Below are 21,973 nucleotides of genomic sequence, written 5' to 3'. Positions count from 1 at the left end.
ATTAAGAAGACATGCGAAAAAGGAATAATCTTACCACTTCAGAAAAATGCATGTCATCTTGAATAAATTCCTTAAATGCTTCAATGCCATCAATGGCTCTCATAAGCAATTATACTGGAATATCTGCAATGAGAGTTCTTTGAAACTATGCCTTCTTCTGTTTATCGCAATGACTCATCAAATTTAGGATCTGTAGATCTGGCTGTTTTATCGTAACAAAGAGCTTAGTATGTGCTTGTCAAATGCTGAAATTAGAACAAACGAAATCCCGTTCAATTAAATATGTACAAAAAAAGCTGATGAATGAATGAAAATTTACAGAGTAAATCACGCTTACTCAAATTTCACAGGAATACAGTTCCATTTAATTATTATTCAAGTAAAGTGATAGGTGGTTGCGTGAGTGTCAACCAACAATAACACTAATTATCTAGAGTTATTTGCATTTTTACAACACTTACTTCAGTATATCCAGTTTGTTATTACATTCACCTCTCTTCCTAATCTCATTATATTTACTTCACTTCACACTAATAAAGTACGACACAATTAATAAGGAATAATTCAAGTTTATATTGAATTTTAAGTGCTATTTTGTAATTTAAATAATTGGTTATATAACGCATAACATTTTCACTTACGTGATTCTACATTTATTTCTTTTCAAAATTGACCAAAAGTATCTTTTCTTTCGCTTGTCTTTGATTTGAATTCCCTTGCAATGGTGTTTAAATCTAAGTCTGGTCGCTACACATATGCAACAACAGCAGATGAGCCAATCTTTCCTGCGTCATGGACGTCCTCAAATATGGTTTTAGACGACGCAAATAGCTAAATGATCTTTCGCAAATGCTCAAAAAGCTGGCATAGTGAGAACGAAAGTCCCTAGACGAACAACTTGGTCGAGAAGGCTGCGAACAGTTGGGGCTTCGGCACTAATAGTTTTAACATTCTGATGGTTGTCAGCGACTCAGTCGTCATCAAAGTAGGTGGAAGCAGCCTGAGCTGAGCTCATAATCTATCCAGGTTAAAATCCGACGCGTGAACTCCCAATTCGGCTTCAAATAATCTCTTCAGAGAGGCCCACCCCATGTTACCAAAAATGGTTGGCCCAATATTGATTTTTAGTTGACATCACCAATTATCAACCGTTGAAACGATGGTTGGGCATGTCCGCTTTGCGTTTGTTGGGCCAACTCACCATTTCTCAACGTTGGTGCCACAAAGAAAACAACAGTTTTTCAACAATCTCCCAACCGTTGATGTCGCGTCAACCATTTGTTCAACCATGTTTCACCCGTTAATGTTTATGTCAACGTTGGGCCAACAAAAGATCAACCGTTACCGCAACCGTTTGACAACGGTTAGCATTTTACAACGTTGGCCCAACAAAAAGTCAACCGTAATTACAACCATTATTCAACTTTATACACATATCAACTATATATCGACGTTGGGCCAACGACAATAGAAACAATAACACAACCGTTAATGCACTTCAACCATATATCGACATTGGGCCAACGACAGGACACATGACAACTCAACCGTTAATGAATGTCAACCATTTATCAACTATAGATCGACGTTGGGCCAACGACAATACAAATGATGACACAACCATTATTCAACTTCCAACCAGTTATCAACGTTGGTCCCACGTTGGGCCAACGATAGGTAACAACGATATTTCAACCAACATGGACTGGATGGCGGGGATGGTAGCTTCCTTTGTCGCAGCAGGAGAATAACGGTATTGTACCTTGTACAGAACCAGACAATACTGACGCAGCCAATGGTGTACGGGTAGCAAGCCTGCTTGCCAAGTGGCATTCGGCTAGATCGAGCGTAACTACGAACCCTTCTCCGGCAGGGCTTTCTCTGGGTTTCCTCAGTCCCACCTGGGGAATACCCGGATGCTGAGATGTGCAAATCCAGAGCCGCGCTACCTTCCCACATTCTTGTCCCTCCTATATCGGCCTAAGCATTGATATCTAAAGGTTATAAATGAAGTTCAATTTCACTAGAAAAGAAAAGTTGAACTTTATTTATAACCTTTAGATATCAATGCTTAGGCCGATATGGGAGGGAGAAGAATGTGGGAAGGTAGCGCGGCTCTGGATTTGCACAACTCAGCATCCGGGTATTCCCCAGGTGGGAGTGAGGAAACCCAGAGAAAGCCCTGCCGGAGAAGGGTTCGTGGTTACGCTCGACCTAGCCGAATGCCTCTTGGCAAGCAGGCTTGCTACCCGTACACCACTGGCTGCGTCACTATTGTCTGGTCCTGCACAAGATACAATGCCGTCATTCTCCTGTTGCGACCAAGGGAGCTACCATCCTCGGCAGTTTGTAAAAAAAAAAAAAAAAAAAAAAAAAAAAAAAGTCATATTTCACACATGACTGGTGAAAGGACTTCAAGGACCAGAAGAAAATCAAAGAGGTATATTTGAGCGGACAGTTTTTATTCAAAAATTTGAAGGAAAAAAAAAAACATACACATACACACAATGTAATTTATACATGATGTCAAATTATCGTACAATTAGTATTTATAACATGTTAAACAAACCTTTAAAAGCTATAGTTATGCTTTGAAGGCCATTACGCTTATTCGGATAACCAATGAAAACATTTGTTTCTTTCATTGATAACCATTTACATTTTCGTTTTAGTGATAACTATATACATTTTGCTTATTACTCAGATGTCCTAAAACTATAATGTTTTACGATAATTGTATAGGAAATAACTTTACTACAAATAACAGTGTGATATTTTGTATGTCATTTTACAATATTTGAAAAGATTATACGGATGGTCTCATTTTTATTTTTTAAATTCTCAAATGCGAGAAAGGTTTCCTGATAAGTATTGAAACAACGTGAAAACAATTCGTGCAAACAAGGAATAAAAAGAGTCTTATTTGAAAAATAATCTTATATTACACTCATAGAAACTACCTGTATAGATACATGAAACGTTCCACAATTATGCAAGAGGGCACAGAACTCTGCTATGGCATACCAAGAAAATATTAAATACTTTTCATTTCTTATTAAATACTGATACGATTTAGACAAGAATGATACATCACAAAACTGAAAAAAAAAAAAAAAAAAAAAAACCGCATTGAAGGCATTAATACTAGGCCAAAAATTTCCGAAATCTGGCTTTCAAAAAAATCCGTACTTAGATGAAACAAGCAGTCTGCGTTTCGAGATTCTGATTTTTGTTTTAAGCCGCGTGGTGCTCTTGAGCTCACTGTCACAGCCAGGAAGGGGGGGGGGGGGGAAGAAGCCATGTTGTAGAGGGATATTATGGCGCGGGCCATATAGCCAATGGCATCATTGCATGCACCTTCGGCTTCTGCTACGCAAGGCCATTCACATGAAACAAGTTACCTAACAATGTATTTCGGGCCGCCCGACGCATCCGTGTATCCCATCGGTGATATATCCAACATACGGAAAGTAGAAGCAGATGCGATCGAAATACAAAATAGAAAATTTCCGCGTTTTGCTTAAATCAGCGACAGAGCTTTTGACAGTGTCGGGCAGCCACTTGTTTCATTCGGGTTGCCTTGAGTAGCAGAAGACGGAAGGCGACAACAATGATGTAATTGGCCAGGTGACGCGCCCCAATATTTCCTGTTCAGTAAAATGGCTTGTCCCTATCCGACTGCGGCGGTTTAAGCTAAAGAGCAACAAGCCCACAACACGCGGATTCAAGTTGGACCAAAACTTTGAGCAGTATTTACGAACTGAAAGCTTTTTTTTTTTTTAATATAATTTCTTATGTCTATTTATTCAATTGGTCGCGTGGGGAATTGCCATACTTTACAAAAGCTGGTTTTCCATTGCCTTAACACACACACACCAAAAAAACTGGAGGTTGGTTAAACACATTCACTCAACGTGTTGACTCTTGACCTTGGGAGAAAAAAAAACTGGATTATTTTCTAAACATCCGTTTTTTTTTTTTTTTTTTTTTTAAATTAAGATTTTCCGACATTCGAAATTTTCTATTTTATTTTCCGGAATCTAGAAAGTAAAATTTCCGAAATTTCCCATCCCTAATTAATACTGTAGTACAGGCTTGGATCAAAATATGTCTCCTGTATGCTTGATACGAAAGTGTCCCAAAATTCACGCAAAAAGTACTTGTTACATTTTGACTTGAACTGAAAATGAGCCTTATCGCCGATTACACTTTGAGGGCTTCGTTAATCAACAAAATCGTTGCATTCGTAGTTCAGAAAATCGAATTAACGCCTTGGAATGCCAACAAGCGTAGAACTACAAGGAAAATGAACGCTATATGAACGAAAGTCAGCCAGATTCATTTAAAAAGGTCATGGAAAATTTCAACAGTGTGAGTATGTGGAAGCTATTTACCCGATGTGTTGTTCCATGCATAACCGTATACTGTATAGTTTATGAATGAATAAATAAATAAATACAATCAAGTTTTAAGTATAAATATGTATTTTATGTCAAAATTAATTCTTGCGTGAAGTTTGGGACACTCATTATTAGCGTCCTTTCTAAAAGAATTCAGTGGTCTTCTCTGCTCACAATTTTTTGTCTCTTGGAATACCGTTAAAACCAGATTCTGAAAAACAGACAGCAGCTGTATAGCTCCAAAACCAAACGTGTCTCATCGAAGTGAAAAGCCTTAGTCATAATTTCACAACGAAAACAAAAGCTTTTTTTTTTTTTTTTTTTTTTTAACATACAGAAAGAGGCATTTTGCAACGTCATTAATTTTGGTGCTAAGCCTAAAGTTCAGATCAGCGCTTGTTATACAAGGACTGTAAATATTTACATTACTAGCAACACTTGTACCTGAGTGAAAGTTCACAAAATTAGTAGAACATCCTGCAACCTGTTTCCCAGATGAACGCAATGCCTCAAGAATGGTCCATTCCTCCTTCTCGATTAGTCTCCTCTTGTGTCTCTTGGAAATTAGATGACGTACGCCTTCGTTCCCTTCCTCCATTTCTATCTCTTCCCCAGCGGAACCAGTTCTGAATCCTTTCTTTTATTTCCTGGTCTGTTGCTTTCCTGGCTACTCCATTAAGACGCACAGCCCCTGAAATGAAAATAATTTGTGAAGTCAACAGAACAATACTAGATATACTACAAATAGAGCCAATAGATTACATCAATTCTTTATTATCCGTACTTCAGTAACGGTTTTAAAACACTTGAAATATGAGCACGCAAACTTACTACAATGTTCTATGTAACAGACTGGCGTGACTGAAAACAAAACCATTGTCTTAATGATAGTTGATTTTAAAAAAATACGATTCTACACAATGAAATAAAATCTGAGCATTCACCACACAGAAATAGTAATTTTAACAGCCTCACATCATAATATTTGGTTGTAATTAAGTAAAGAAGAGAGGTCAAAAACAAAAATGGGTAAAAATCATGAAGGAAATTTCAAACACTTTAAGTCAGAACATTGTATAAGCTATGCACGAATACCAGAGATAAGTCACAGTCTACGTAAACAACTGCAAGAATCACTGCTATGCTTTCTTCTCAGATATTGGCAAACTGAAGGAAATTCGTGTCAAAAAAAAAAAAAAAAAAAGTTAACTACGTTCAACGTTGATAACAGTTAATTTTTATTCCCAAACTCTGTATCAAGTTTTAATTCTTTACAACATAAAAATTGATGATAGGTCATCGAGTTTTCTTTCTTTCTTTTAAGTGGTGGGTTTTAAGAGGGCTCTCGACGCCGAAATTAAATTGCACGCATGATTTTACAAATGATAGCGTAGTTAAAACTTCTCTGAATATTTTCCGTTGTTTGAAAGTTAGGAAATAAACTTTTTAACGCGAAAAAACAACTCATTCCTCGCTTTTTACATAACCAAAACATTCAGAGGAGTTGTAACTACGCTATCATTTGGAAAATCACATTGTTAAAAGAACAACAACTTGCAATTTTTCTCCTCTTTATAAGTTTATGAAATATTTAGGGAAACGTTTAAAATTTGCGGCAATTTAATTTCGGCGTCCAAAACGCTATTAACCTTTTTTTTAAAATTTGTTAAGTCGTATATATCATCTGCCCGCTTCTTCTTGAAAACACATTTCCTTTTACACCAGGTTTGCTTACACACAATCTTCTGTACAGTGAATATCGCATAGGGCTACGTGAATATCCCCAAACCGAATCTTCCATCTCCAAATACAATACAACTGTCAGTTCTCATTTCACAACATTGCTCTCTTCCGCATTGAAGAAAATTATTGAAAATGTACAGAACTCCCAGCAGTGAAGGCCGGTCTCGCTACTCTTGTTCCTTCTGGCGGCCCAGGCTAGAAGAGGGTGATGAAATGCGAAAATGAGCTTCATTGATTTTGCAGATATGCCCTTTTAACATGAAATAATTCAAATATATTTCATCAACCTCTGCTCCTTACATAGTAGTATCATTGAATTTCCTTCAGTGAAATGAAAGGCGTCAACACAAGTCGACTAGTGCCACTGCATCAAATTTACGAGAAGTATCGAGATAAGGTAATATCCTACCTATTATTATTCTTGAAATGGTCAACTTCTCCAGGGATCTCTTTTTACATTTCCCAGTCCAATTGTACAAGACCGCTACTTCGTCAGTAAAAACTCTTCTTAATATGTTTCTCACGACGTGGCCAAGATTTCTCCCACCAAAAGTGCCAAGGTACGTTTCCTGAAACACAATTATGAAAATAAGAAAAGAAATGAAACACTTCCTTCACGTTGTAAGTCAAGCAATTACAATATACCACTAGTGGGTCTACAGACCAATGGCCTCACGTCAATTGCAATAGCTATTTAACATCTAAGGGTGGATTTCTATAACATTACTTACGCACTGACTAGGATGAGGATTGTTTAAAAGTGCAATTTTTGTTGCAAAGACATCATTTAAGGAATGAGACGGTTCAGCCGTCGCTTGAAAGCCCAAGTAATCTAGTTACTGTTTGGAGGTGTTTAGTCGATAACTAAGATGCAATTTTTCAGAATGAACTGTTTAGTAATCAAATAACTTCGTATTTTTGAAAAGATAAAACATTATTCACGGAGAATAACTGTTCACAGATGAATAAAGGATTATTTCGATCCCATTCTTGCGTACCGATACAATCATGATGATGTACGGCTCATGCATTGAATTTGAAAGCACACAGCACACGAATCAGTTGATCTCCCATGTTTAGGGTAGTTCGACACACGGGATTGCCCATTGGCAACTGCTCTAAAGCTCTAATACTTTGTGGGAACTACTTATGAACAGGGAGTGCTCAAAGAACATCTCACACACACATCGCCGTTGTACTTAAGGTCGAAGTTGTAACGTAAGAGACGACGGTGTGGTTCATGTTGAATATTTTGAACCATGAATACGTGTCCGTGATAGAGTTTCGAATATGAAGGAAAAAGCCTCCTCTAGGCATTCCATCCGGTTAAATATTACCGGGGTTTGTTCTTCGTTAAGTGGACCATTGATTTTTTTTTTTTTTTTTTTTTTTTTTTTTTTTTTAAGTTTCTAACCAAACTTACCGAGCAACATCTTTATTATCTCAACGTATAATTGTTTAGAAGCAGGGCTGCCACAAATAAACTACAATAGTGTGATCTACTTTGTGGGTACGAGTTTACACAATTTGGTACTTCAGTGTTTTCAAAGAAAAATGTTAAAAATTAAAATGTATTGCCTTGAACGAACTTTGAAAGTTGACGTGTTTTTAAGACGCGTAAACAATAAATAATGGGGTTCGGTAAACTTAATTCAACAATTCATGAACGTAGCACAACGAAAGGTTAAAGTCCTAGACACGTTTACACATTAAATTCATCTCTAGGTATTATTTTTAATTTGCCAAATTCTCCGTCATTCTAATGGGATTTTATTTTAATAAAAGAAATTTGAGGCCCTATCCCCTTGGTTTCAAATCTTTTAGGTATCCTTCCACCCAGCCCCCGATTTACTTTAACTTATTCTTAAATTCACTCTACTAATTAATTAAATGAAGTCCTCTTCAGTATTTCAAACGTACTGAATTGGCCTCTCTTCATTGAAGGGTGGGGGCTCCTTTCGCCGGTAGGATCCCTTGAAGAATCCACATTCGATTTTCATTCTTTCTTTTTAATCAACTTTGGGTTAACACGGGACAAGGAAGGGTGTAAGATAAAAATGACGGGCAGTTTAGTTGCAGGTCTGTTTCTGCCTACTGCACTGTTACCTTACATGAGTACGTCTTATTATGACTTCTTCCCTTCATCCACAATTGCCTAAAATCCAAAAATAAATTTTGACTCTGGATTCTGTGAGCCCCCCTCCCAAGGGAAAACTAGAAATATCTTCCTACATAAACAATTTACGATATTCCGGAATGAATAAAGTATCTAAAATTGGCAAGATGTTCATTAAAGTAAACAGCTTGAATGATATTTAATTTGTCTCCTTAATTCAATTTTTAAATATTGATGTACGGAAACAAAATTAGCGTAAAAATGCAAATATACTATTATTTAGAACACAAGCTTACCAGCGTCGTTGCATTGTCACGTACTTGAAGCCATTCTTCCAAGTTTAACACGTCAACTACTGATGTACATGGAATTGCGCAGTTTTCCGGTAAGTTCACTTTTGCAGGCGATGTAGAATTTGCCGTTTTTAATTGGTCCTTCAGTAAACAAACATCATTGCTTAAATCTATTAGCATATTTTTCATTTCTGCAAGGTGTCTTGCAACTACTGCAAAACCTAGAATGAAAACAAAATGGGAGAAAATTAATACTCAAATTTTTGTAATAATTACTCTCAAATATTATGTTCTTGTTGTGTTCAAACATGACGTGTATGAATTTTTGGATGAAAGAAAATACTTGTTAGAAAAGATAGGCGGTGGGAAGGGACAGTAGGCCGAAGCGCCAGAATACCATAAACACACCATTTGCTGTTTAAATTGGGAATAAGTGACCTAAGTATATCTAGGGTTGTTGTATTTTAAAATAAAAAGAAAAAGAGATAGTAAATAAATAAAATAAACCTTGAGTACAAAAGAAATAAGTAATTTTTAATTTACTCTCACTCACATCTTGGTAAATACTTGATTTTTACTGAAACCCTTGACATTAAGTTACGTCCAAAATCATGTGAATATGTTGGCCCTACGTCCAACCCCAGAAAATGTTTTCTTAAACAAAGGTACTGAGAAGTTAATAACATATATTTTAACATTGTAAATATTTAATGTAAAATAACATATAGTACAGTATTCATATATGTTAAAATTGTACTACGTTACTTTGTACTACACGACTATTCTCTAAAAGTCGAAAGTAGAAGAAAAAAATATAGCTACGGGAAGTTTTATTTCTCCAGATATTTAAGTGATTTTTATTATCCTCCAGTGTTTATATACTTATCAAGTGTGTCTCTTTGTTTTAATTACACTATTACATTCTTGTAATACCTACCAACTAGGTCAGCCTATATTCAGATCAAGCTGAAAAAACACGAAAATGCCTACCTAATGTAGATACGTGTTAATTTGCCTGAACTGGCATGTACCACAACTACTTTTAACAATTAAAACTTTAGAAGGGATTTTTCGAACAGAGCTATGCCTTTCATCAGGCATGAAGCAAAAGAAACTCAGGGAAAACTAAATTAAGATTAAAGGAAACGGACTATTTACATGGAGTCACCAGCGTGTCATTGTGCCAGCCAATATAATTGAGTTTGTACCCAGACTTCCAGAAGAGCAAATGCATCCTTATTCTGCACATTCTTTAATATTAGACAACAAACCATAGTGGGCGGTTTCAGGGTTTCAGAATTACAAAATATCTTCTAAAGCCTTTGTAATTCTTAAACCTCATATCATTCACTCATAGTTGGTTGTCTGATGTTAGATCATGTGCAGAATGAGATGGATATGCTCTTTTGGAGGCGTGGGCACATAATTGCAATTTCATTGCCATGAATAATGGGAATGCTTTGTAATTCAGCTTCTGTTCAGGCAAAATAAAATGGTGGAGAAACGTGAGAACAAATCTGTCACTTCATGAACTGTTACTTCATTAAAGTTCTGAGGGTGGTTGGAATCCAAAGTTATTCATTCGGTCCTGCGTTGCATAGCTGCGATGGTTAAAACGAACGTATAACTCGAAATTTTAATATTATGTAAACAACATGAAAAAAATAAAATTTTGGCAAAAATGCAATATTAAAATCAATCAAAGTAACTTACTGCACGAGCATTCTGAAACTGTGGACGACTGTGGATAGGTCGAGTTCGAAATTATTCTTGATGTTCCGCCTTCTAACAGCTGATTGTCAGGTGATGTATTTCCATCTGAACTTGGTCGACCTTCTGTAACTTCTGCTGAGAAAAAAAAATAAATAAAAAAAATAAACTCAAATGAAAACTTTCGCAGATTATTCAAAATATTAAGATCATATTCACCGTCATACATTAAAAAATACGCTTTTTGGAACAGGGCCGCAAAGAACAGGTAGATTCTTTTAACATTTCAAACGATCTCTACTTTCAAAGCAGTTTGTTGAATTATGCCGATTTTCACATTCAACTCAGATATCGTAAATATCTAATTTTTTGTACGAACTCTGGTCCCAATCAGTTCCTACAAGTACACGTGGCAGCCATTTTTTTAAAGAATTATTCTAAGTTTCACACTCAACCAACATATTGTACTGCAACTATCAATTTTTGGGCAAAATTTGGTTCCGAAACGTTCGTAATTGCGGCACTCATGTTTTTTTTAGACAATTAAATGCCAACTATTTTGGACTTTTTTTGATGGATCATTGTGATTATCTTGGTTAACTCACATATTACAAACACCCCAGCCAAATTTGGTTCTGTCTGGGTAATAATCGTGGAAATTAGTATTTTTTTTTTTTTTTTGTTTGAATGCCCGCCATTTTAAAATTTGCCATCCGATCATTCTGGCTAATGAACTTATCCGGATTAAAAGTGTTGGACACAAAGTATGAGTATACTAATTATATTATCTAAAATATTTTACAAACCGACTTTTGAGCCAAGTTTGGTTTTAACCCGTTTCAAAATTGTGGCAGCTATGTCGTTCACAAGCAAAGTTTTTGTGTCCGGATGTGATCAAAGAAACTGTCTAGAAATTTTCCGGAATTTCAGACATGAAAGTATCTGCAATAGGTATATTCCTGAAGAAATCTGCCTATTGGCATACAATGAATAATGTTTACAATTTCAGCAGCTTTAAATTTCAGTTCCACTCTGCTTTTCTATAGTTGTATCTACGTTAACGCAGCTTGAAATGACACGAAGATTCGTTTCGTCAATGTATGCATATAGGGAAACAAACTCAATTTTAACAATAATACAGGGTGTCTACTAAAATTCCAAAATGAAATTCCATGACCTTTCAGACCAAATCACAATTTCCTAACATTCTCAAGAGCAAATTTGGGTACAAATTAGGCTGAATTTTCATCCATGCGATAGAAAGGTACTTTACTAGCAATTTGGTAGCATCTAAAGCCGACCATAGACATTTTCGGTGATGAATTTTGACGTTTTATAAAACAAAATTTTCCAATCTGTACTTACATTTGCAGTTTTAAAAAAATCGTGACCCAAAAACTAAAGTTCGTGACTTTCGTGACCGATAGACACCCTGTAATAAAGTGTGGACTCTGCACGGAACGACTCTGAGTGAACTTGTATACCACTTTGGAATATTATTCACTAAAAGCAAACATATATGACGAAAGCAATTTTATTTATTCCCAAAAATACCTTACTTGACAAGATGCAATTTGTAACAAGACCTTCCTCAGACGCACTGACTTGTCACGTAAGGGTGTGCGTTTTTTAAATAGCATTGCTTTGGTCTTTTTTTTTTTGTGCCAATACTCTGTATGGTGCAGATATTTATTTTAAAGAGTGAAAACTATGTGACAGGACCGGGGATAAACCCTGGTACATTTTAGATACCCTTACAATGCACTTCCAACTGCACAAATCAGTCATGCTGCACAGGTAAAAAAGGAAAGACTTATCGTCAAAATTGAATATTTGATCACAAACGGCAGGAAACTGCACCCTGTCTGCAACTGTGCTCAAATTTAACTAGTATGAAGGTTATTTTAACATTAGACCTCGCGATAAATCTGTAAAAATGTTATTCGGATTCATTTTTCGAGTATTCCTTTGCACCCTCCACCCCCACCCCCTCCCCTTCTTTGATTTAGCCTCCCTCCCGTCCACACAGATAGCCTGGAATCTCCAAAGTGTGTGTGCACATTTCTAAGGTTGTTCTAACAGAAGACAGTGCATTAAATTTGTGTTTAATAAAAAAAATTATTGTTTTTCATACATTTTTGTCCTTTCAGACCAGGGTTTTACCCTGCTGTCCGATTTACCTCCCCAACGAGCCTGACCTGTACTTTGAACAATAAACAATCTGTAAAAATTTCATTCGAATCAGTTTATGCATTCGGCAGAACACACAAACAACACAATGGCCGGCACTAATTAAGAGAATATAAAGAATACACACCTGCATCACATGAAGCTGGTTCTGATGGTAATGAACGAGGCGGTGAAGGTAAACTTAGTGATGAATTCCTGTAATTCGTACGACATTGCCCTCTTACATAAAATTCATCCTCACTATCATCATCATCATCACTAATTAATCTACTCGGACGCTTTTTCTTCCTCTGAGGTCGCCCTGTAATTTCGTTATCAGTTTCTAGATTAGATTCATCCTGGGCTTGTACCAGCTTTCTTCTTGCCTTGAGTAGGTCATCTGAAAAATAAATTTGAGTCACTTTATGTAAAAACACCCAAAACGGTATGAAGACGGTAATGAAATTCAGAGGTGTGAAAAACGTTTGAAATACTTTCAAGTGTTTCGTTATCAGAACAAATATGATACTACAGTGTTCATATTTTCAGAGCTGGGGACTAAATTCAGGTGTCGATCGCTGCCGAATTTGGATATTCGACGTCTTTAAAAGGTTAGATTAAGTTTGATAACAAGCTGGAGCTTCTCTGTATAACAATAAAGCAATTTTACTTGTGAATCAAAAATAAAGTAAACATTCGGCACAAATTGACACCTTGAAATGGTTTTGTTGAATGTTTGAAATCAGCCAGTAGTCCGCACACCCTCTGTGGAGCACTGGCTTTTGGTTATATTTGCTGCTTTTCCCATATGTTGGTGTCCATGACGAGTACATTAACAGTTGTCATGGGCGCAAGCTCTGAAAAACTCTCATTTGCGCTCAAGTTTACACATGACCTGCGAGCACTACAGTGCGCTTAAAGCTTAAACATGGCCGAAATGTGGCATCGGTCAAATCGCTTCATTTTTACAAATGTTGTAGACAATGACGAGTACATTAAAAGTCACTGGCGCAAGCTCTGAAAACTCATATGTGCGCGCTACATCGCGCTCGAGTTCATGTAAACTTCAGTTGGAATAAGATTGTTTTCACATATGTTGTAGAGCTTGTCGAGTTTAAAAATCATTTAACAAGAAAGCCAACCTGGCCGGCGAAGGCCTATAAAAACAAAGCGATTTGACCTAAACCATATTTCGGCCATATGTAAACTTGAGGCGCTGGAACGCGCGCATATGAATTTTCCAGAGCTTGCGCCCATGACAACTTTTGATGTAGTCGTCATGGGCTGCAACGTATGTGAAAATCAGACAATTTAAGCGGAAGCCACTGCTACATAAGGGGTGTGCACTTTTGTGGAAGCACCAGAAAACCCAAAACACATTAGTTGTATACGAGACTAGTGCAGCCATCTAACATTGCGGCTGTTCCTTCACACACATCTTGCTTTCTTTGCTTTGTACTTTTCCTTTCTATCGACTTTCTAGTGTCCCGTTTTAAAACACGTCCACGACTTTCTGCAGCCGTAGACTCTTTTTGAAAATTTTCAATGATCTTTCACAATCATCGTGTGTAGGGGAAGGTTCGCCGAAGGATGGTATCTCACAGACAAGTCAATACGGCGAGTGATATCATTCTTAGGCGAAACTCCCCTCCACACACACACACACATACACGGTGATTGTGAATTTAAGGCTTTGTTCATGAGGAAGAACATTGACACTTTTCAAACAGAGTTTACGGCTACAGAAAGTCGTGGACGTTTTGAAACGGGAGACCAGAAACTTCGATAGAAAGGAAAAGTAAAAAAAACAAAGAAAGCAACAATTCATATATATAACATAAAGAAGAAACACACACTAACGTAAGTTTCCAAGACATACAAGGAGACAACTCGATGAGACTTGTTATATCTGCATTTTGTTCGCTCATCCTGACTAAACGAATTTGAACGCAAAACGATTAATTGAAACTGGTATAATTCCCTATTACACTCGACTGGAAACTAATTAAAATCGAAAAGTAGCCTATTTAATGTGACTTATAGGAATATGCTTTTACTCTAAGTATTAGCTGAGTCAATATACATTCACTTTTCCATCCAGCAAGAGATTTCAACTCCATAACACTTTAAACAATTGTATCCGTTACGATTTTTTCCTGCTTCGTGGAAATCACTTCACTTATACCTTGAATATCTATAGTAATCACAGAGTATTGAAAGAGTTTTATTGTTAAATGTATAGGAGGCATTCCATACGAATTCACCAGAGGCATGTTGCTTCATAGTCACAGATTTGATTGATATTTATATTACTGAACGCTAGTGTTATATAGGTAACAGAAATGCAATATGAAATTATTCTAACAGATACTGCAGAAAATACAGGGTGTTCAAAAAAATGATGAATCTTCCCAAATTGGTCGTTTCTTTTTGGGAAATCACTCTTTGAACATCCTGTGTTTTCTGCAGTATCTGTTAGAATAATTTCATATTGCATTTCTGTTACCTATATAACACTAGCTTTCAGTAAAATAAATATCAGCCAAATCTGTGACTATGAAGCAACATGCCTCTGGTGAATTCGTATGAAATGCCTCCTTATACATTTAACAATAAAACTCTTTCAATCATAAAGAAAATAGCAAACACGCACGAACAGAACCCGGTAATGGGCTATTACGTTTCATTCTCTACAAATTTGAATATCAACTGAAGATTAAACTTCGGGCACAAAAGAGGGGCATAGGGCCGACTCGACACAAGATCAGCTACTAAGATTACCGCGTTAATATTATCTTATTAAACAAACTAACAATTTTTTTTTTCAATAACATCTACATTTTGTCATTCCATATCGCTGACAAACAAACCTGTGTGATAAAAAAACCTCTTTATGGTGTGTAGAGGCCAATCTTCCGTAGGCGTACTATTCTCTGCTAAGAGTTTATTATATTTAAACATTAACGTGCGAGGTGGCCAATACGTCTCTCTTTTCCTGGGAGTCAGCCAAGACTCATGTACGATCCCAACACCTCCGCCACTGTCTTCTTTAAACTCAACAACATGATATGACAATTCCATTTTCCTCTTTAAAGGTGTTGATCTGGAACCTACTTAATACACTGAAACAATCAAATACGTTAATGATTGTCATTATCATTCCAGTAAATCTGAAATCACCTTCGATCAATTTATCATCAGTTCGAAGGGAAAGAGTTCAAACCGGGATCTAGCTTCAGAACCTAACCAAACTGAAAAAATACATCTATCCCAGTGATGGCCAAACTAGTGCTATTAAACCTATCATAATATGGCACGAGCCACATCATATATCTAATCGCCAGGTGCTACAACTTCAATTGCTCAAACGGACTGATCTAATAATGACATATTTAGACAATCACTTCAAGGTTGTGATAACTAGACCCCGGATTTGCACCAAAAATTAGAAATGTATACACTGAAAAGTACAAAAATACGTCTTTACATGCTCATATATATATTTATTGCTTTGTTTATATATATATATATATATATATATATATATATATATATATATATATATATATATATATATATATATATATTTCAATTTTAAATCCCAAACTTCGATATTTAATGAAAAACAGACGATAATTAAAATATCAGTGTATATAATAGTCAGCGTTCCCAGTTATTTGATTTGTCGACCGCGAATGCCCCGACTTTTCCAGGTCACTATTTGCACAATTCCAGGACTTTAAAAAAAAAAAAAGTTCTATTTTTCCGAGCAGAAGTTGATTATACAAGTACAGTTGTATCTGCACATGTGTACTCGGCGTTAAAATGCCGTTACATCTAATTTAAAGTGGAAATATGAAACCTGTGGCTCGTCGCAAGACGAATAATAATAATAATAATAATAATAAAAAAACCTGCTGTAGCAAAATAATGCTATACAAACGGTTTGAGTAATATAAATCCGTACTTCAAATTGCGCGAATTTCCCATATCAGTGGGAACGCTGATTGAACTTTTTATGGAGGACGAAACAGGGGCGGGGATATTTTCATGCATACCTGAACTTTATTTACACATTTAAACAAGATAGAGGCTATAATAGGGTCTAAATATGTGAGTCCATTAGTGTTATGGGTGGTTAGGAAGAAATATAATGAAAAATCATACCACCTGATTTAATTAATTTAACAAACACGAGATATGTCTTAATGCCATTTTACACTAGATACATTACTACATTAACTACAAAAAGGGGCCGACCAGTGCTATTTGTCAGGTACCATCTCACCATTTGCCTGCTAGGACAGAGAAACTCTGGAAAACCCGGTTAGGATCGCCGGCCGTAGGAATCGAACTCATGATCTCCCGAATAGGAATTCAACAGAGCTAACTAGCATGGTCTTTATTTCTGTTTTCATGAACTTAAGGTGTACGCAAAAACGGGGATTTTTCTATATATATATATATATATATATATATATATATATATATATATATATATATATATTCCCCAGCAACCCTACAGTACTTTTCTTATTACTCATTAAGCTTACAGTCGTGGAGCAAATTGTGAGTTTCAGGTTACTAGTATTCTATAGGAGATATATTCAATTTTGAGGACACTGAATCCCATTTCTAATGTTTTCTTTTTCGGGAAGAAGTGAGATTTTCTAAGAATGCCCAAACCCTCTTCAAAACCTAGACAAAGGTAAAATTTAAAAAAAAAAAAAAAAAAAAAAAAAAAAAGCATTTCTTGCATAGAAATAGGCTCAAACGTTTTTGATACAAACCAACCAAGCTTTCTCAAATTTTAAGATGGATTAACCAAACAAATTTTTAAACCTTTTTATTTAGTGAGCTGTTGTGTAAAAGTTCATTTCTAATTCATACGTATCTCACAGTTATGTTTGTGGAGAATTTAGATAAGAAAATAATTCTATATTTTGCAGCATGTCCATTTAATTAAAAATTGTTCTTGCAAAACAATTATTTTTTAAATTAATTTATAACTGTGTGAAATACGAACATTATTATTCTCTAATGTGGAGATTGCTAATCTTACATACTTCCTATCATCCCATTTCTGGCGTACTCACGTATCTCAATTTTCTAACACGCGAACCTCGTCCTTATCGACGCACATGTTCAGCTCATTTGGTATGTGGATTGTTGACAAATATCAAAGTGAACTGTAGTACTGGTGCTGTAGTGAATTTAATACATCATGTATCTCACGTGATAATACAGCACAGGGTGGCGAGCGGGAGATGTTTCTGAAATTCCCTGACCAATTTAAGGTTTTGTAACCTGGAATACCCCTGTCAAAACTCCCCCCCCCCCCTGTGTGTGACATTAAATATGGTATTTCATTTAGCGCAAGGCCCAAAACGTTACTATAACCATTCCTCATATCATCATTATACAATTTTTATGCAATATAACCTAACTTTATCTAACATGAAGTCTGTATCGAGAACCAGATAACGTAACTGCCGAATTTACGGCAATTGTGTACATTGCAATCTTCATTAGTTCTATCGTACGACACGCTTAGTAGCTACTCAATGCTGCCAATGTACTTGAAAATGGGCCGTTAACAATCAGCGATAATTGTTACGATTAGTAACTTACACAGTGTTGCTTATGCTGCTATTAGTTCTCTCTCTCTTTTGATTACTAATTATGACTAGAATAAAAAAAAAAATCAATAAATGCACTTGGAGGAAAAATCACCCCCGTGTTAAGAGCGCGCATTGCATGCCCAATCACTCCCTACAAGAAACTTTGTTTTTTGTCTCACAGGGTTGGTATATTATTAGAATGTAGCCGATTGGGTAATATTTGACGTGAGCCGCTTCGGAGTTCGTGCAAAAGTTGGGGGCCAACTTTAGCAAAAATAGAAAGATTTACAGGAGAAATGTGTTAATAGCACTGAATCGTAATTCAACTGTCAGTGAATTGTGAGAAAAATTTAAACGAATTTAGCGAGAAATAAGAGAAACAAATGAAAGTGAATCGCGATATAGCCGTGAATAAGTACCTAAATGGCCTAATCTTGCATATCGTGCGATATTTCAATATTAAATTTCGTGCTTACGTATGTGGGAAGAGAGACTGAGCAGTTGTACAATCCGCGGCAAAAAACCTGCAACATGAGCATATAAGTTTATTGTGAAATGACGAAGTTTTATGCTCCAAAATAAGTGTGCACAGGAGGAGGCCGAGGTGTATCCTGGCGTGATTCGTTCCACTTAGACGTTATGTTTATTCCCTGTGCTGTTAGGCGTAGTTTCACAATAAACTTACATCCTCATGTTGCAGGTTTTTTGCCGCGGATTGTACAAATCATGAAGGTAAGTAGGAAATAGTAAAAGAACCAAAACCTAACCTAACCTATCCTAACATAACTTTGAAAGGAAATGACAAAATATGTAAAGAAAATAACACAATTGTCGTCGTAAAAACTGGCCCACAACTTGTGCACAATTGCTACCACTTCTCTCATACAGTGTTACTTATGGTACAAATCAATGTTATTTTGGTTACTAATAATGTTAAGATCAGAAAACCCGAAGAACAAACCTCAATAAAGGCACCTGTGGGGGGAGGGGGTTAAGAGCATGACATATACGCGGTACCGATACCGGTACTTCCAAACAGTGTTATTTGGTTATTACTTATGTCCATAATCCTACAAAGATCCATAATTTCATTGTGGAAGGAAAGGAATGTGTTAAAAGCGCACAAACACGTCCGTCACCTTGCCGCGTCTCCGCCCTCTAAGGACCTACCCTTATAAGACACTTAATCATCTTCTCTCGTTCACAGAGTTGGCTGTGGTAATCAAATAAAGGTAGATCATTTTAACTGGCAACTCCAATCGCTGAAAAGCCTCACGCCAACTAGCGTTGTACAAGGGTGAGAAGAGGCTAATGTAAACTAACACCAAATTGGTAGTCACTGATGCTTGCACGGTTGTGGACATAATTAATAACGAAATAGCGCTATTTGGGAGTAGCGGGACTGTGTATAGCGCGCTCGTAACACGGGGGTACCTCCCCCCAGCCTTTTTAAGGTTTGTTCTTTGGGTTTTCTGTTCTGCACATTTATTAGCAACCAAAATAACACTGATTTGTATCATAAGCTACATATATGAGAGAAGTGGCTAATGTAAAATATTACCAGAATTGCTCCTTCCGTCATACAGCATTGCTATGGTACAAATCATCGTTATTATGTTGATAGTAATGTCCGCAATGCTAAAAAGGGTGATGAAGAGGGTGTGTGTTTGAGTACAAGGGTACATAAACGTTTTTGGCAATGTGACCTTGCACTAAAAACTCCACACACTATCTCCTTTTTTAACTGTAGACGTTGCTAGCAACGAAATAACGATAATTTGCACAATAGCCAACGCTGTCTTTTGCGCGCAAGGACACATTGCCGAAATTAGGTGTGCCCTTGTACTCATACATACACACACTGCATACCACCCTTTTTAGCACTATGCATATCACTAGCAATGAAATAACGATGATTTGCACCATAGCAGACGATGCGCGACAGGAGCTAATCTGACCTATTATCGCATTTTTTTTAAAGATACCGTACTCAAAAAACCAAACCTGTTCCGAAATTACTTGGTACAATCGCGTTAACGGCGTATATCGTGTGCAGCTCACGGTAAAGTTTTACTGACACCATTTGTGTTTATTTTACCACTTCTGAAACAAACTCACATAAATTTAACGAACCTATGAGGAAGGAGGACCAGCTAACGCAACGCTTCCCACATTGCTCTACCCGTTTTTAAATTTACGTACACCTATTATGGGCAATCATATATCAATAGAATTACCTGCCGCTTTGTTTATAATCCTAGCGAACACAACACGGGATTTTATGTACGCCGAAAGTTTTGATTGCGTATTGAACTACAACCACTTATTATATATAAGTTAGGCATGCTACTGAACATATCTACAATGACATGAAATAATTACAAAATTGCATGAAAACTTACCGAAATCCAGCAAACGGAATCCTGCTGGGCGCAATCTTCGTACATACACTACACACTATGGCGGACTTCTGGCGGTTCGCCTGATGCACTCTGGGTAGGAATCACTCCTGCCTCCTACCGTCCACAGTATGAACTAGACGTGAAAATCTGGTAATTTCAACATGAAAAATATCATATCTAAATTACGTAATTGTGTTTTCTTCTGTTTTAATATTTGTTTTACTTTCCATTAATACATATTTTATATATATAAAAAATACACCTAAAAATCAACAATGGCCCACTGTTGCAAAAAGGTTTGTTGAATTCAACTATTATTTCAACGTAAAATGATGTTGGGCCAACAGTGGGACTTGGTTGGTTGCAAATAACGGCGTAAACAACACTGGACCAACGTTGCTTTTGTCACCAAAAATCAACGCAACCATATTTTAACGTTGGCCCAGCCATTTTGGTTACTTGGGACCAGCACATATAGCTCCTTTACAAAGTGTCTTGTAGAGTTTTATGAGTTGTTTGAGGTCTGGCTGATGAAAAGACGCTGCACTTCATTCAACAAATAGTCAATGATTTCGAAGTACATTTTTGGAAGATCTAATACAGGATCTAGGGTAGCTGCTATAGAAGGATTATCAGTCTGCTCCAACCTAATTGGTGTTCTGTTTGATTTTGATGAAGTGGGCAATTTTAAGTGTAGTCTCTATGCATTTTCCTTTACTTCCTTATAGATGTTTTCAAATGAACTGTTCGTTCGTAGGTTTCCCAGAGTATCCTCTAGATAGAATTGCTACTGCTCTTTTAGCTCCAGAAGCAGAAGTTTCTGAATTTTGAAGCACTTTCGCCAGTTGTCCGCAAGGTACAAAAGCACGTATACTGACTATAAGAAAAAATATCATTCCGAATTTGTTCATTCTTTTCAAATACCCTTTTAGAATTACTTTTTGATCATCATTTGGACCACTTGTATTACTAATGATTCTTTTCCAACGTGATTTGAATTCGTTTGTAGTAGATTGAAATCTGATTAGAGATTTTCGCCTAACACACCAGCGAGTAGGACAAAGAGGCAGCAAATGTTTAGGATCACTTTCGTTGATAGTTTTACAAGGTTCAAGAACAATGTCGGCGTATGTTGTCTATCGTTTTGCAGAATCCAGTTTGATGTTTGAAACGTCTTTCACTATGGCCCATACATGGCACAAAGATTCGCATTTTCGTGCTACTTCCTGCAATGGAAGATCTAATGCATGATTATTGCAATGAATGATAACAGCTTTCGGATGTTGAGTCGAAATTGTCTTCTGCACACCATTCACTCGTCCTGACATGATAGCTGCACCATTATGACCCTATTCGCGTATATTTTCTGCATTCAGGTTAAGTTTCGTTAGAATATCTTTGATCGTGAATTCTGTTTCCGATTTTGTGCCATGTGGGGTGATCATTCCCATAAATATTTTGTTGGGTTTGATGAATCAGAGTCTAAACAGCGCACACAGAGACAACTGTTCTTTCTTTG

The 21,973-nt window shown here is 36.5% G+C and overlaps 1 protein-coding gene across 4 annotated transcripts; it reads right to left on the bottom strand.

The window, feature by feature from the left end:
- Positions 1-2,451: 2,451 nt before the first annotated feature.
- LOC145673548 (uncharacterized) lies at positions 2,452-20,672 on the bottom strand. Of its 4 annotated transcripts, none has more exons than XM_081743366.1 (7): positions 20,455-20,654; positions 15,302-15,553; positions 12,580-12,831; positions 10,266-10,400; positions 8,580-8,773; positions 6,553-6,712; positions 2,452-5,091 (listed from the first exon to the last, which is right to left on the bottom strand). In XM_081743366.1, the coding sequence occupies exons 2-7, from the start codon at positions 15,510-15,512 to the stop codon at positions 4,910-4,912; spliced, it is 1,134 nt and encodes a 377-aa protein (XP_081599492.1). In that variant the 5' UTR covers positions 15,513-15,553; positions 20,455-20,654; the 3' UTR covers positions 2,452-4,909. The 4 variants fall into 4 exon arrangements, with proteins under 4 accessions (XP_081599492.1, XP_081599490.1, XP_081599491.1 ...); XM_081743364.1 differs by having other exon boundaries at positions 8,556-8,773; positions 20,455-20,645; XM_081743365.1 differs by having other exon boundaries at positions 8,556-8,773; positions 10,266-10,397; positions 20,455-20,644.
- Between the last annotated feature and the right edge of the window lie 1,301 nt (positions 20,673-21,973).

This window comes from Thermobia domestica, chromosome 16 (genome assembly GCF_964235325.1).
Source record: "Thermobia domestica chromosome 16, izTheDome1.hap1.1, whole genome shotgun sequence".
Lineage (NCBI taxonomy): Eukaryota > Metazoa > Arthropoda > Insecta > Zygentoma > Lepismatidae > Thermobia > Thermobia domestica.
This window is presented reverse-complemented; position numbering and strand designations above follow the sequence as displayed.

Coding starts and splice junctions, on each gene's coding strand:
- LOC145673548 (XM_081743364.1), bottom strand. CDS start 15,512: ATGGAATTGTCATATCATGTTGTTGAGTTTAAAGAAGACAGTGGCGGA. Junction 10,401..12,579: donor ACCAGCTTCATGTGATGCAG/GTGTGTATTCTT, acceptor TTTTTTTCTCAG/CAGAAGTTACAGAAGGTCGA. Junction 5,092..6,552: donor CATTTCAAGAATAATAATAG/GTAGGATATTAC, acceptor TTTTCATTTCAG/GGGCTGTGCGTCTTAATGGA.